Source organism: Panicum virgatum, chromosome 8N, assembly GCF_016808335.1.
Source record: "Panicum virgatum strain AP13 chromosome 8N, P.virgatum_v5, whole genome shotgun sequence".
NCBI lineage: Eukaryota > Viridiplantae > Streptophyta > Magnoliopsida > Poales > Poaceae > Panicum > Panicum virgatum.
The window spans coordinates 36,921,764-36,937,272 of record NC_053152.1 but is presented as its reverse complement, the minus strand read 5'-3'; the positions used below and the strand labels follow the sequence as shown (position 1 = coordinate 36,937,272).

At 48.7% G+C, this 15,509-nt stretch overlaps 2 protein-coding genes across 5 annotated transcripts in view; one reads left to right on the top strand and one right to left on the bottom strand.

Moving 5' to 3' along the window:
- Positions 1 to 347: 347 nt before the first annotated feature.
- On the bottom strand, positions 348 to 3,820 carry LOC120686220. 4 transcript variants are annotated; one of them, XM_039968402.1, is made up of 3 exons: positions 3,466 to 3,820; positions 2,661 to 2,734; positions 348 to 657 (listed from the first exon to the last, which is right to left on the bottom strand). In XM_039968402.1, the coding sequence occupies exons 1-3, from the start codon at positions 3,803 to 3,805 to the stop codon at positions 562 to 564; spliced, it is 510 nt and encodes a 169-aa protein (XP_039824336.1). In that variant the 5' UTR covers positions 3,806 to 3,820; the 3' UTR covers positions 348 to 561. The 4 variants fall into 4 exon arrangements, 3 of the variants coding, with proteins under 3 accessions (XP_039824336.1, XP_039824337.1, XP_039824338.1); XM_039968403.1 differs by having other exon boundaries at positions 348 to 646; XM_039968404.1 differs by lacking the exon at positions 348 to 657 and adding an exon at positions 1,046 to 1,632.
- Positions 3,821 to 3,855: 35 nt separating this feature from the next.
- The window catches only part of LOC120685004, a 34,734-nt gene continuing 23,080 nt past the window's right edge, over positions 3,856 to 15,509 (top strand). Inside the window, exons 1-3 of the mRNA XM_039966856.1 lie at positions 3,856 to 4,350; positions 6,739 to 6,845; positions 7,359 to 7,626. Coding sequence (XP_039822790.1) covers positions 4,140 to 4,350; positions 6,739 to 6,845; positions 7,359 to 7,626 — 586 coding nt within the window. The 5' untranslated portion in view covers positions 3,856 to 4,139. The remainder of the gene's footprint in view (positions 4,351 to 6,738; positions 6,846 to 7,358; positions 7,627 to 15,509) is intronic.

The following is a 15,509-nucleotide window of genomic DNA, read 5'->3' as shown; positions in this document are numbered from 1 at the left end:
AATTATTTATTAGCTATGGTTTTTTCTTCGGATCTGTCTCGGCGTCAGTCGATTGAGATTTCGTAATCTATCAATCACCTACTATGCAAGCCATTGATTACCCATCCAACGGCTCCACATGTTGCCCCAATTAACTATAGGTTGGTGTTATCCGGCCTGCAATGATATTTTTACGCAAACCGTTAAGAGGGTTGCAGACCCGTTTGGGTCTGGGACCAGTTAAGACGGTTGTTAATGTTCAACTGCCTAGCAACCGGCACTTCAGCCCAGTAACATCCTTCTGTGTTTTGTTTCTTTCCAACCACATAAACAAAAATCCTAACTACTAAAAAAAGTTATATGCAAGATTTTCCCTGAAACTAAAGTTACAGTCCAAAAAAAAGTTACATCTAACCGTTAGAAAGTTACAAAGTACATGTAAGATTTTCTTACATTTCCAAGAGTGGGCTCATGCCCATTCCCAAAAAAAAAAATTACTAAAGATAAAGTTATAGGCAAGATTTTTCCCTGAAACTAAGTTACAATACGAAAACAAAAAGGTTACATGTGACAATTAGAAAGTCACATGTAATATTTTCTTACATTTTCACGAGTGGGCTCATGACCATTCTTCAGCATCCCATCTAAGACACCATTCTTTAGCATTCTGAACCAGCACTTCCCACCACATGATTAATAAGAAAAAAAGATTCCAAAATAAGCCACAAAACCCCTAGAACGGCGCATACAACTATTGATGGTGCCAAAATTTTACAAACCAGCTAATGGCCTTACTGCCCATATAAGATTCTCATCCATACTATGCTCATATTTTATTAAGCAAATAACATGGCTCTATGATCTCATCTCAAAAATACATAGTAATTTTCCATACAACATTAATATTTACTGTTTCATAAAATAAAAAGCATGGTGCTATGATCTCGTCTCAACAAATTAAAAAAGATACAATGAGGGACAATATTAAACTCTCAAAAAAGAAAACTTTTAATTGAAACTATTAATGAAATACAGAAAAAGGGTTGGAAAAAGTTATATAACGATGTAACATTGAAAAAAGTTCTCATAATTATGTATAACTTCCATCAGAATCAAAGTTTAAGCAGCTGGAGGGTGCCACTCATATTGAAACTATCAAAGAAATATATACAACATAAAAGATTTTCCACTCATATTGACAAGAAAAAACAAAAAAAAACACATTAAGCAGCTGGAGGGTGCCACAATGCTCGCAGGCTACAACATTCAGAATTTATATAGCCTGGACGTGGAGCCCCAAGACACCATGAAAAGAGCAGCACGTATCATATATTATTTTTGCAGACAAATCGAGGGCATAGAAAAAGAAAAGCACCTGCTCTGCAGAAATAAGAGGAAAAGGGACACATGTAATAGGATGTAATTTGAGGGGGTGAATAGTATATTTACAAGGGTGTGGTAATATTACTAGCTAATCAGCTACACATTGCGGAACATATCCTGAAATTTTTAGAAAAAAAGTATGCATTTTTTCAGGTTGATACACCCTACCATATTGAACAGAACATGTGCACATGTCCAGCGGCACGACATGTAAAAAAGTTTAGAGCAATGATAATTTGAGGTGCCTGAAGTAGGCATGTGCTGTCAGATCTGGACAGGACAAGGACAATTAGCAAATGGTAAGATAATAGCAAATAATACATGCACATTGACAGCTCGTTACAGATCAATTTAGCTTATCTCAAATATCCAAGTTAGTACATACTGAAAAAAGAAATAAAGTGGTAGGAAAACAGGCGACAAGACATCAGGAACACAAAGGGCAAAAAAGAGGCATCAACAAAAAAAGATGGTGATTAAAGATCAAGAACACCATGTTGGAGAAGACAACATAGAGATCGCCACATTAGTGGCCAGCTTTGGTGATCATTGGTCTCCCAACTCAAAAGACCCACCATCAGAGAACATATGAATGGTTCTGAGAAACACACCACAATAGTTGTACAAGAGCAATGAGTGCAAAAAAAGAGGTGAACAGAGAGATGACCACGGATTCTCAGTGCTCGTTCGCCTCCAACTTCAAAAAGCCAAAACAGCAGCACCAGACACAAGGAAGCAACTCCAAACAAATTAGAAGCTAAATCACGACCTAGAATATACCTTAGGTCGAATTATTCAACACAAATGCATATTTTTAACTTCAAGATAAATAAACAAAGGGAAACAATGCAAATATCGAAATCAAAATCACGACCTTCAGACTAACAATATAATGTTGTTTGGTGGAACTATGTTGTTTGTGTATGCCATTTATTTTCAGGGTCACCTTAGGAACCTACTTTGTGTATGTAGTCTTGTGGAGCACTGGTATGTGAGAACCTATGTAGTAAATAACTAATTTTTTGCAAGCTAAAAAAATTACCCAAATTTACCCAATTAGCGAAAGCATAAAACATTCAGTCTGTTTGGTGGATTAGCTCTCCCCATGGGAGTCAAAAAAGGAGCACAGCACACATAACACACCCACTATACATGGCCAATTTGCTTTCCACACAAAGTGAACCACTGCAGGATCAAATAATTCAGACTTTCAGAGTTTTCCAGATTAACAAAGCACATAACTCAACACATGGTTGTTCTAACCAAAACTGCAGGACAAATCAATGGAGCAAACATACCTTGCCCCTAAACCCCCAGAGCACGCCATTCTTGATCTCCCTGTAAGGGAGCGAGTTCAACGGGAGCTTGTCGCCTGCAACAACACCACACACATGTTAGCGCATCGATCAGATAGCCAATACTTTTGGCAAATCACAACACATAGGCGGCATCAATGATGATAGCACATAAGTTGAGATTCATTGTTGTGCTTCCAGACCAGATTTGCTGCAAAAATTTTCAATAATTTGCTGATAAATGTTACAGTTGCCTGCAACAAAACACATAAATGTGATAAAATTGTAAAAGTGCTAGCGGTGTAAAAATTGATACAAAATAAATAGTAAGTTTGATTCAAGACATAAATCATTCTACATACTTTCTTCAACCTGAGAACAGCTAGATAGCTCACCCCAGGCACAAAATGGTACACTAGTAGATGAAAATCCCCAAATGAAACCTAAGCAGCAGCAGCAACAACAACAACATAGCATTTTTTCCCAAGCAAGAAATGAAACCTAAGCACACTATAAAATTGAATCTAACTGACCCACAAATGAACTAGACTCGAGCAAATGTGGCACAAATAGGTCAGGGATCTGACCTCTATCCCCACAGATGCCGCAGGGCGTTGGAGCAGACATTGCTGCGACGGGAAAATGTCAGAGGGCCTAACTAACGCCACCTCCTCACCGTCGCCATCATGGACACCCTAACATAACCAAACCCTAGAAGACAAATGAATTGCCTCCAAGCGATTGTGCAGTCGCTGTCAAGGGAGGTGAAAAAGGAGAGTGGATCAAAAGAGCCTGAGCTGTCGAGTACCTGGATGGGGGACGGAGGCAGGGAGGAACGCTCGGAGCAGAGGAAATCGGCACGGCGGCGGGCGGCAGCAGCGGAAGGACCTGGGAGCCACGCTCGCTGAGGGAAATGGCGAGGATAAATGAGAAGAGAAGAACGGGACTGGACAGGGAGTGGCCGGGGCCCGGGTGACTTGTGACACAGTAAACGGGCATGAAAAATAGTTATCGCGCGGAACCAGATGACCTATTAAGATATGAGGCGTCCTCCCGTTGATCGTTAAACACACGCTCAAGAGCGTCGATTGATGGATAAGCAATATATCAATCGACTGACAAGGAGCAAATCTGTTTTTCTTCAACATCCCTAATCCGTAAATGAATCCTCTTCGCAGCTCCGCGGACCGCGGCCGTCGCCTTTCATCTCCCTCCCGCAGCAGCCGAAGTCCGCTTGCCTCCGCCGGAACCCCGCACTCCCAACCGGGACTGGAACCCAGATCCTTTGCCCGCACGCGCTTCGACGCTTCCCTGCACTCCCAACCGCCGCCGGTGCTCTGCCGTCGTCATATCTGACAAAGACGGCTGGACGAGGCCTCCTCCGCGACATCTCGATGTTGAGGGGTCGATTCGGTGGCGGGGCGGATCTGGACTTGGTAATCGAGCACTACAAAGATTCACCTAGCTCCTCATAAAAGGAGGATGAAGAAGAAATTAAGACCGCTCTCCCTGATCCCGTTGCGTTCCGATCCTCTTGGCCCGAATCCGAGCCGTGATTGCTGCACCAGCGGCATAGAGGGCGAGTGGCCATCAGTTGCAGAGGTGTTGCTCGATTGTTGGGGGCCGGCAGCCATAGGGTTACTCGAGCAGACGAGGGCGCTGTCAGTACAGGAGCAGCCAGTCCAGATAACTGGTAAGCACGTGTTACCTAGCTATCTACATGAATACTTGATGAATGATGCTGTATAAGATATCAATTGTTATTTTCAATTTTTCTACTTCTAGATTGGGATAGATTTAGCAGCCTCAGCATTGGTTGAATTATGTGAACTCATGTGGCCTGGCTAGGTTCCTTACCAAGATCCCTCTACTGCTAGTGATTTTGCGCATATAAAGATATGAGTAAAATGCACTGGGGTCCTTAAACTAGTTGACCTATTCTGTTTAGGTCCATGAACTTTAAAAGTGTATTTTTAGGTCCATGATCTATCCAAAACGCCTCTGAAAAGCGTTGACTGCCTACGTGGACCGCCACGTCCGATCAAACGTGGCCGTTGGCCGCCACGCGTGCTCCACTGCCTCGCCCCCTTCTCCTCTTCATGCTCCGACTCGCCGGCTGGATCCGCGCGCAGCGGGGTGGGCGGCCGGCGCGGCGGCGGCGGGTGGGCGGCGCTACGAGCGGCCGGCGCGGTGCTGTGGGCGGCCAGGGTGAGGGCAGCCGGCGCGGAGGCGGAGGAGCCACACAGTGCGGCGCGGCGCGGAAGCGGCGGAGCAGGGGCGGCCGGCGGAGCGCACGACGATGGTGGAGGGCTCGAGCCCCACTGCTCCTTCTCCTCTGTGCGATGGCAAGGGCTCAAGCTCCGGGCGGCCCGCGCCATGGCTGAGCTCGCCCAAGCCGGCCGACATCTCCCACGCCCCAGCACAGGTGGCCACCGGCGGAGCGGCGCCGGGAGAGCACATGTGGTTGCGGAGGAGCAGGGGGGCCCCGACGGTGGGCCTTGCGGAGGCGGAGGAGTAGGCCCCACCCCTGACGGCGCCAGCCCCTCCCTCCCCACGCCTTCTCCCTCCCCGACGGCGGCGTATCGGAGGAGCACGAGCCCCAGCCGAGCTCTCCTCGGCTCCGTGCCCCTCAAGCTCCGCGGCGGCGACGGCGACGGCGAGCTGCGCCGGCCTCCGTCCTCCTCCCTTCTCCGGCGCGCCCTCCTCCGACCACGCGCGCTGCGGGGCCGTGCCACCATCCCTTGCTCCCTCTGCCGCTCGTATCGTCGGGGCGGTGGGCGAGCCCCAGCCCCGACGTGGGCAGCGCGCGGCTCGGCGCGGACCCGAGCGGCTCCCAGAGCTCTGGCTTCACCGCGCGGACCCCAGGTGGTGGCCGCGACTCTAGGCTCGGGCGGCGCGGAGTCCTCGTTGGGCGGCAACTTCCTCCCCCTTATCCCTCTCCCTCGTGCACGGCCGTGGCATCGCGCCGAGCGGCGGCGGCGAGCTGCTGTGCGCAGGGCCATGGCGGTGAGCTTGCGCGGTGGCCATGGCAGCGACGGCCGGATCCGTGCTCCTTCCATTCCTCCATTGCCGCCGCCATGAGCTCCTTCCCCGACACCAGCCGCCGTCGATTCATCCTCTTCGGTGAGCCATTCATCGATTCCTCGCACCCACAACTCCTCCTCCCTCCCCTCTACCCGTTTGAGCCCTCACCCGGCCATTTGCCTCGTCGTGCAGAGCTCTTGGCGTCGAAGCTCCACCCGCCACCACCATCCTCCGCCGGGCCGCCTCCTCGCCGCCGTTACCCGCCCTGCGCCCGACCAGTGAGGTTCGCCGCACCCCCGCACAGCCCACGCGCGCGCCATCCCTGCCCCCGCTCGCCTCCCTTGCCGCCTCACCGCTCGCCGCCGCTGGTCCAGCACCGGCCAAGCCACTCCACGCGCTGACAGCCGGCAGAGGTGGAGCGCACTCGGCAGGACGTCGGAGGTGGAGGAGCGGGAGCGGGGGCCGAGGTGGTTGGCATATAAAGGAGGGAGTGGAGCGGGGGCCACCGGGGGTGGTTCGCACTTGGCAGGACGCCGGCGCAGCATGGCTGCGCGCGCAGGAGCGAGCGAGGCACGCGCGCGCGACCACGTTGGATCGGACGTGGCGGTCCACGTAGGCAGTCAACGCTGGTTAGAGGCGTTTTGGACCTCAAGTGACATACTTGAATAGATCGTGGACCTAAAAATGCACTTTTGAAGTTTACGGACCTAAACAGAACAGATCAACTAGTTTAAGGACCCCCAGTGCATTTTACTCTAAAGATATAAATTTTAGGTGACTTTGTGCATAACCATGTTATCCTTAGTTGATTTTGCGCATGTGCATGGTTTATTTTTTGTGTAGGTGGATTGAGAGTTCGTGTATAACAAATATATGTATAAGGTTTTGTCCTGAGCAGGATTATAGTAACAAAACTTTGAGAACCTAGCTTCTATCTGCTTGGCTGTACTCTAGCAAAAGTTTAAGCATCTAAACTTAGTGCCATGTGCAACTGTGTTCATGCTTCTGTTTTCCCCTGCCATTGTCTCTTCTGTCTCATGGCATACCCATTTTGCAGGTGATAGTCCAACTTGTTTGTCAGCTCAAATAATGGCATCACCTTGTCAGCAAGGTGATATTTCACATTGTACTGAAACAATGGGATCACAGGTCCAGTTTCCAGAGCTATGATACATACTGGTAGTGGTTAGGCATGCACTGCCAGTGATAGTTATTTATCTCCACTGCTAGCCATGGATAGAGACTGAATTGTTTTTTCTCAGGGGACTATATAGCAAGTGATAAAACTAACTTCCCTCACTGTTGCGGCGGCTAACTGGGTACTCGCTTTTTTTTATTAGAGGAACTTGGTAGTGCATCAGACATTCACAAACAATATTAGGTCCAGAGTGTGCAAAGCTCCGTGGTTGATGTTTTTAAATTGTAATTACCTTGCCTTATCATCAAATGATGATTGTTGGTGGTAAAAATTGCTAATGTCGCACCTGCTGAAAATGATGATACCCCGAGGATATGCACAGTTAAATACTAGTGTAATTTTTAACAAATATTTTTGTCTAATTGGATAGGGATTGGTCCATGCTGGTCACTTGATAAAGGAATTATTACTACAACCATTTTGTGATGTTTATTTTTCTCATGCTTTTTTTTAATGAAATCTCATGCTTATTTGCACAGGACATTCTTCATCAAATACATGCTTTCATGTCGTTGCGAGATGCTGCTCGGGCTGCCTGTGTGTCTCATGGTTTTCTGCGTTCATGGAGATGCTTTCCAAATCTCATTATTTCTATTGGTTCGCTAGGGATTAACGAAAATGCTTCTGATGATGATGAAATAAAAAGGGATTTCATCTGTAGAGTTAACCAAATTATGCAGAATCACTCTGGCATGGGAGTAAAGACGCTTATAATTCAAACCTACCCTTGTTCGAATCTCCATCCTTGTTATGAGGAATGTTGAGTACTCTATCCTGCTTGTGATAAGTGAATTGTCAACCGTGCGGTGTGATCGTGCGCTTGGTCTTTGGATTGCAGGTACACGGGCGTCAAGTGTCGACGGAGAGCTGCCGTGGAGGTGTTGTGGCCGATGGACCGTGCGGTGGACGGCAGTGAAGGGCAGCAGGGACCGGAGCTCATGCCGGGCGGTAGCTCTGGCAACCACTCCTGGATTGAGGGTGCAAGCGACGACGGAAGTCGGGTTTCTTGGTGTTATCGGGTTAATTTATGAGCCGAAAGAAAGTTGGGCTTAGAGCAGAAGATTTAAGAAGGCTTGTAAATCGGCTTCTGTGTGAGCATTTAGGCCACATGGGCCGTGTATCTTTAGATTTAGTTCAAGATTAGAGATAGAGTCCGATCGGGACAAGATAGAATTAGATTGTTTCCCAATTCTCCGGACTATAAATATGTACCCTATGTTATTCATGGAAGAAGAACGTCATCACGTCTCGCAAACAACAACTCTCGGCGCATCGCCACCCCTAATTCTAGGGTTTCATCCAAGTAAGCACCATGCTGCCCTTGCGATCAGGGCAACGTTGTTCTTGCTTTTACCTTGGTATTACTCGTACTGAAGCATTTTTTATGGCGAGTAATGCTAGTTATCCTGATATTCGTGGCATGGCTTTTAGTAGATCTATCGTGCTTTGTTGCTTATCATCCACGAATATCATGTTGTTTCTGTGCATTCACGTTTCAATCTTATGCTAATTCTTGTTGCGTAAAATTAGTTGTACAGAGACAACACCCTGCTTCTTTTCCATCTAATAGATCTAATCTATTATAGTTTGCTCTTATTCTTAAGAGTTGGCGTAATATCTGCTAGGTTAGGCCTTGCAAACGGATTGGATGATCCGGTGTCGTGTTAGATGCTTTGCCTTAGTCTTAATATGGAATTGATCCGGGAATCAGCTCTTGCTAGTTCTTAGGCCTCTGTTTTTTGTTATGGTTTAGTTATTTATTACGTTCATTAGGCCCAATAACGCGTAGGATGTTCCGATCTAGCAGTGAAGCTTTTACCGTCGTGGATTAGATTAATTAGATTTAATTGAAGCAGCTTTACACTTATTTGCCTTATTTATCAATATCCGGATAGACGCAGATCCAATCTGACACTGGGACTCGATCGGCTCTTTAAAGCCGATGCAAGAGTCGTCCAAGGGAGCCGACCACGGCTCGGACTTACGTTTCCACGTGTTTGTGTATGCAGGCAAATTGCTGCAAGCACGTTCGCACCTTCCTGATCGGGTATAGGTCAGGTGGCACGCCCGACATTCTCCGGAATCTCCGGGCGCATGACGGAATTGCGGGCCGTCGACGAGGGAGCAGTGCCAGCCAGCGCCCCCGCGACCTCCCGGCTCTTCGTGTTGCCTGTCGCTGCTCGCCGGTGGGTTTCGACCGACAACACATTCTGGCACGCCCGGTGGGACCTTCATCAACAATAACGCCCGCCGCAGAGATGACAGGAGCACATGACCAAGTACCGGTTCCGCCGGTCACCAAACCTGTCACGTATGAAAAGCTGACTCCAGAACACAAGCTAAAATATGATGAGGTCAAAGCTCAGTTTGAAGCCGATCTCATCGGCTCCTTCGAGAGAACCCGCAACCATGTCATCAGGTGGAAGGGGTTCTCACCAGAAGGCGCTCTCGACAATGTTGATCTGTCCGTGCCATCAGAGGAGCGCACCAGAGCCCTACGGCAGGAGATGAACTATATGGTGGCTCATACACTTCATCGGCACTCAGAAAGCCTGGTGAACGAACTTGAGCGCGTGGCACATCGCGTTGTCCAGGAGGTGATCAAGAACCAGTACTCCCCGTCGGGACCAGTCTTGTTGAGCCACAAGGGGGAAGCTGCACTGCAATCTAAGCCACCAGTGTCCTACTCGCTCGCGGCAGCAGGACAACAGAATTCGCCGATCTATGTCGTTCACAAGATCGACGGTGATCCTGGAGAAGGTCAGTTCCTAACCGAGCCACCCAAGGAGATCCCGTACGGCTACACGTGCGCATACATCCCTGACAACATCAATCCAACACGCTCGGTGCAGTTGGTAAACCTAGGAGCTTCTGAAGCAGACGCGGAGAAACAAGCGTGGCTGGCAAAGTACGCTACCGGGCCGAGTGCTGAGCCATCGGCCCCAGGAGTTCTTAGTGTGGAGCAGGTCAGTGCAATACTGAGAGACCAGTTTGGCATCCTGCCCAAGAGAAAAGTGATCGACTATTCCAAGCCGTATCCAAGTGACTACGACTTGATCCCATTGCCATCAAAGTATCGGCTCCCTGAGTTCACCAAGTTCAACGGGTTAGAAGGAGCCAGCTCCATTGAGCATGTGAGCCGATACTTAACGCAGCTTGGGATGATCTCAGTATCGGATCCGTTGAGGGTCCGTTTCTTCGGCCAATCTCTTACAGGCCCAGCTTTTTTATGGTACGCATCATTGGCTCCAGACTCGATTCGAACTTGGAGGCAGCTGGAAGATCAATTCTATACCCAGTATCACTCAGAGGCTGCTGAAGCTGTGATTGACGACCTCGCCCAAGTCAGGCAAAAGCGGAGAGAGACTGTGTCGGAATACATACAGCGTTTCAGAGAGGTTAAGAATCGATGCTACTCATCACACATTATGGGGAAGGAGGCAGTCGATCTAGCAGTTCTGGGACTCGCTATGCCAATCAAGGATATGGCTTTCCAGTTGGAGTTCACATCTCTGGCGCACCTAGTGCAGAAGCTTACCGCGTATGAGCTTTACCATCCTGAGCTGTACCAGGACAAGTTCAAGCGCCATGTGAACATGGCCCAAGCGGATGAATCTGATGACTCCGGCGAGGAACAAGAAGTGGCCGTGGCAGAGTGGACTTGGGGGGCAAACCCCATCGCATGCAAATGGATCAAACAGCAGGGACTTGTGAAGGGCTTCGACTTCGACGTAGCCAAAGCAGAGCAGATATTTGATCTGCTGCTCAAAGAAAAACAGCTGATGCTCCCAGAGAATCACAAGCTGCCAACCGCATAAGAGCTGCAGGGGAGGCTATACTGTAAATGGCATCATTCGTTCACTCATGCCACGGGTGAATGCAAGGAGCTGCGTCGTCAGATTCAATCGGCTATCGAGCAAGGCCGATTAATCCTGGCTCAACATACGATGAAGGTCGACACGAAGCCCTTCCCACAAGCAACGTGGTAGAGTTGTCAGACTTCACTCCTACGAGCCAGAATTTTTCATTCCAGATCAACATGGCGGGGCTTGTACGCTGTCGTGACGAGCAAAGGAGAGAGGCCATTTCTGGCAAGCGGCCCCAGGATCAAAATAAGCCAGGGCGACAGCATATTACTGAAGAGCAAGTGCGTCACATCCGTAATCAGCTTCCAGCTTCTGATCGGCTTCTGTAAAAATATGAGTTTCAGCATAAGCTGCATCGCCGATATCAATCGGAAGAAGAGGAGTACGAGTACCGCACAGGGAGGACGCTGGGAAGGCACCAGGCTATATGCGACCACTGGCATTGCCCGTTCTTCAGGTACTGCTGGAATTCCGGCATGAGCCGATTGCCCACTATAGATGATTGTCTGGAGTGCAGGCCTCGGACACACCAGTCAGGCGAGACATCGGTGTTCCGGCGCTTGGGGCCCAAAGTGCGTCACAACGAACATGTTGAGTGGCCGACCAAGGGTTATTTCGAGCCAGAAGAAGAAGACAGGTACCATCGCCCATGGTGGTGTCCTGACGGGCTTAATCGCTCGCAGAAGCGCAGAGTGCAGCGCTTGCGCAATCTAGAAGAGGCAGAAGCAAGATACCTTGACGTGCTGAGGAAGGCACGTCCGGATCTCGCGGAATAGGTCAGGCACCCACGATGGGTGGAAAGGCTCCCTCCAAGAAAAGAGTGGCGCCCCAAGCAGGCAAAAGCCGATGAGAAGCCATCGGCTGATGTGAACATGGTGTTCGTGCACCCATCAGAGTTTCGGGCACCCCAACCGGAGGATTTGCCTATTGCACAGTTGGATCTGGGCCCCCAGCCGATCATCTTCGAGAAGCCAAAGGAAAAAAGCTACAAACATTTGAAGGGGTTGTATCTCAAGGGCTTCATCAACGGTAAACCCGTTAATAGGATGTTGGTTGACACCGGTGCTGCAGTCAACCTGATGCCATATTCAGTGCTGCGCCAGTTGGGGCGTTCTTCTGCCGACCTCATCAAGACCAACGTGACGCTCAATGACTTCAACGGGCAGCCATCAGAGGCAATGGGGGTTCTTAATGTGGAGTTGACAGTGGGCTGCAAGACGATCCCGACTTCATTCTTCATCGTCAACAGCAAGAGTACATACACGGTGTTGCTTGGGAGAGATTGGATTCACACCAACTATTGTATCCCTTCCACAATGCATCAGTATCTGGTCCAATGGGATGGCGATGAAGTAGAAGTGGTCCCTGCAGACGATTCCAGTGAGGTCTCGCTCGCAGATATGAATGTCTGGGACGCAGAAGGACAAGAGCCGATCTCAGGAATTTCACTAGAAGACTGTGATCGGATCGAGGCGACAAAAAATGGACTGAGGCTGGTCTTATCCACCGGCCTCACAGAGTAAATACGTCCTGGCATACTACGGGGTGTAATAGAGTTAGAGAGGCCGGTCCCAGCGACCGGCCCCAAAAAATAGAAAAATCCTATTTGGGGTTGGAATTGTTACATCATGTACATACGATGGCCTGCTCCGGCAGTTGGCTACTCATTGACTATTTGGTTTCGAATGATAATGGAAGTATAGAAACGGCCAACCCATGCGGTTGGCCAAATAATTTTTCTTGTCATCTCCCTGTGTTTGCCGCTAATCTTGTGGATAACGAAGACTCGCCTGCGTTCGCAGCTGGTTTTTCAGACGACGGCAAGCTGGGATACGGGTTCACGTCAGCTGATGATTTGGAAGAGGTTGACATCGGTCCTGGGGATAAGCCACGACCGACATTTATCAGGAAAAAGTTGGATCCGGTCTCGCGTGAGGAGATGATTGCACTGCTGAAAGAGTACCGGGATTGTTTCGCATGGGACTACACTAAGATGCCTGGTCTAGACAGAATCATCGTCGAGCATCGGCTCCCGCTCAAGAAAGGGTTTCGGCCGTTTCAGCAACGAGCACGTCAGATGAAGGCCGAAGTCCTAGAAGAAGTCAAGATAGAGGTGGAGAAAATGTTGGATGCTGGGTTCATCAGGCTGTGCCGGTATGCAGAATGGATCTCTAGCGTGGTACCGGTACAAAAGAAGGATGGCCGATGGCGTGTCTGCGTCGATTTTAGAGATCTCAATAGAGCGACACCAAAGGACGAATACCCGATGCCTGTTGCAGAGACATTGATCAATGCAGCTGCGGGCCATAAAATGATGAGTTTTATGGACGGTAATGCCGGTTACAACCAGATCTTTATGGCCCCAGAAGACGTGAACAAGACCGCGTTCAGAGTCCCAGGCGCGGTCGGCTTGTTCGAGTACTTGGTTATGACCTTTGGATTGAAAAATGCCGGTGCAACATACCAGCATGCCATGAATTACATTTTTCATGATCTCATCGGTAAACTAGTAGATATTTATATTGATGATGTTGTAGTCAAGTCCAAATCAGCTGGGGGGCATCTAGAAGATCTGCGTCAAGTCTTGGAGAGAACTCGGAAATTTGGGCTCAAAATGAGCTAAAGAAGTGAGCTTTTGGCGTATCAGCCAGTCAATTTTTGGGTTTCCTGGGGCATGAACGGGGAATCAAGATCGGCCTGAAAAGTCAAGAAGCTGTGAAGACGATGAAGCTTTGCCTTTGCTTATTCTTTACATGTACAAAGCTTTGTCATATTTTGCTCTCGGTGGAAACAATTGTCATATGCAAATCGGATGTCATAAAGCATATGCTGTCGGCTCCTGTCCTGAAAGGCCGGCTTGGAAAATGGATGTTTGCATTGTCAGAGTTCGATATTTGTTATCAGCCTACAAAAGTAGTCAAAGGACAGGCACTAGCGGATCTTGTTGCAGACAGGATCAGCACTGATATTGCTGCATTATTTATTCGTGCTTGGGCTATGTTTTTTGACGGATCGGCTTGTGATGATTGGTGCGGTGTGGGAATTCTGTTGGTGTCGCCTCGAGGGGCGACTTACTCCTTTTCCATCAGGATGACTGCCCCATGCACTAATAATTTGGTGGAATATGAAGCCGTTCGCAAAGGGATGGAACTGCTCCTCGAAGCTGGTGCAGAAGCGGTGGAAATATTTGGAGATTCGAAGCTGGTGATTTCTCAGCTCACGGAGGAATATAGATGTGAGAGCGAGGCTCTTTTTCCGATATGGATGCAGTGCCGTGAGTTGATGTCACAATTCAGGTACATCAATTTCCACTGGATATGCAGGACTCTGAACAATGAAGCCAATGATTTGGCACAGATGGCTTCTGGGTACAAGGAAACGACCGACATGGTCGATGTAGAGGTTCAGTTTCTAGAACCCGGAGACTGGAGAGCTGATATCTTCAATTACTTGAAGGATTCGGCTCGGGGTCACCCAGGAGGATAAGACTCAAGGCTATGAAGTATGTTCTGATAGGGGATGACATGTTCTACAGGACCTTGGAAGGACTACTGCTTAAATGTCTGGGACCTTCAGAGTCAAATCGGCTCTTGCATGAGGTTCACGAGGGAACCTGTGGTACTCATTAATCGGCTCATAAGATGAAGTGGCTGATTAAGCGATCGGGTTATTACTGGCCCACTATGCTCGAGGATTGTTTTAAATATTACAAGGGGTGTCAGGCATGTCAGAGATTCGGCAAGATTCAGATGGTGCCGGCTTCAGTAATGAATCCTATTATTAAGCCACGGCCGTTCAGGGGTTGGGCCATGGATATGATTGGCCAGATTAATCCACCATCTAGCAAAGGTCACCAGTGGGTCTTAGCTGCTACAGATTATTTCACAAAGTGGGTTGAGGCAGTGCCCATGAGGTCAGTAGCGTCAAAAGATGTGATCAGCTTTGTCAAAGAGCACATCATTCACAGATTTGGGATTCCTCAAACTATTACAACCGATGGAGGATCGGTCTTTATATCAGAGGAATTCAGGAAGTTCGCCGATGGCATGGGAATTAAGCTGATCAGATCATCTCCATACTATGCCCAAGCTAATGGACAGGCTGAAGCATCTAATCAGAGCCTCATCAAGCTCATAAAGAGAAAGATTGATGAATATCCTAGGCGCTGGCATGAGGTGTTGTCAAAAGCTTTGTGGGCGTATCGTATTTTATGTCACGGGTCCACCAAGACATCGCCGTACCATTTAGTCTACGGCCAAGACGCTATGTTACCATGGGAAATCACGGCTGGATCAAGGCGTGTCGAGTTCCAGAACGATCTGACAACTGAACAATATGCAGCCTTGATGAATGACAATGTGGAGGACCTGACAGAGCTAAGATTTTGGTCATTGGAGAAGATTAAGAAAAACAAGGCTAAAGTCGCTCGTGCGTACAACAAGAAGGTCAAGCCAAAGAATTTCCAGGTTGGAGACTTAGTTTGGGGGGCAGTGTTACCATTGGGAACCAAAGATAGAAAATATGGCAAGTGGTCTCCAACTTGGCACGGGCCGTACAAAGTTGATCAAGTTTTGCCTGGAAATGCCTACATGCTTGAAGAATTGGATGGTGTCAAGTTTCCCGTGGCGGTTAATGGCCAACACCTCAAAAAATATTTTCCGAGCATGTGGGAAGACGAGTGACAAGAGCCGATGAGATCCAGTGACAAGAGCCGATGAGATCCATCTGGCTGCAGTGTAAAAGGCCAACACGTTGAGTTGGCCA

What these genes read in the sequence shown, in the direction of transcription:
- LOC120686220 (XM_039968402.1), bottom strand. Translation starts at nt 3,805, where the DNA reads ATGTTGAAGAAAAACAGATTTGCTCCTTGTCAGTCGATTGATATATTG. An exon ending in TGCCTCCGTCCCCCATCCAG is followed by an intron (nt 2,735 to 3,465) that starts GTACTCGACAGC and finishes GTGTTGTTGCAG; the next exon opens with GCGACAAGCTCCCGTTGAAC. An exon ending in TCTGGGGGTTTAGGGGCAAG is followed by an intron (nt 658 to 2,660) that starts GTATGTTTGCTC and finishes TGTGGTGGGAAG; the next exon opens with TGCTGGTTCAGAATGCTAAA.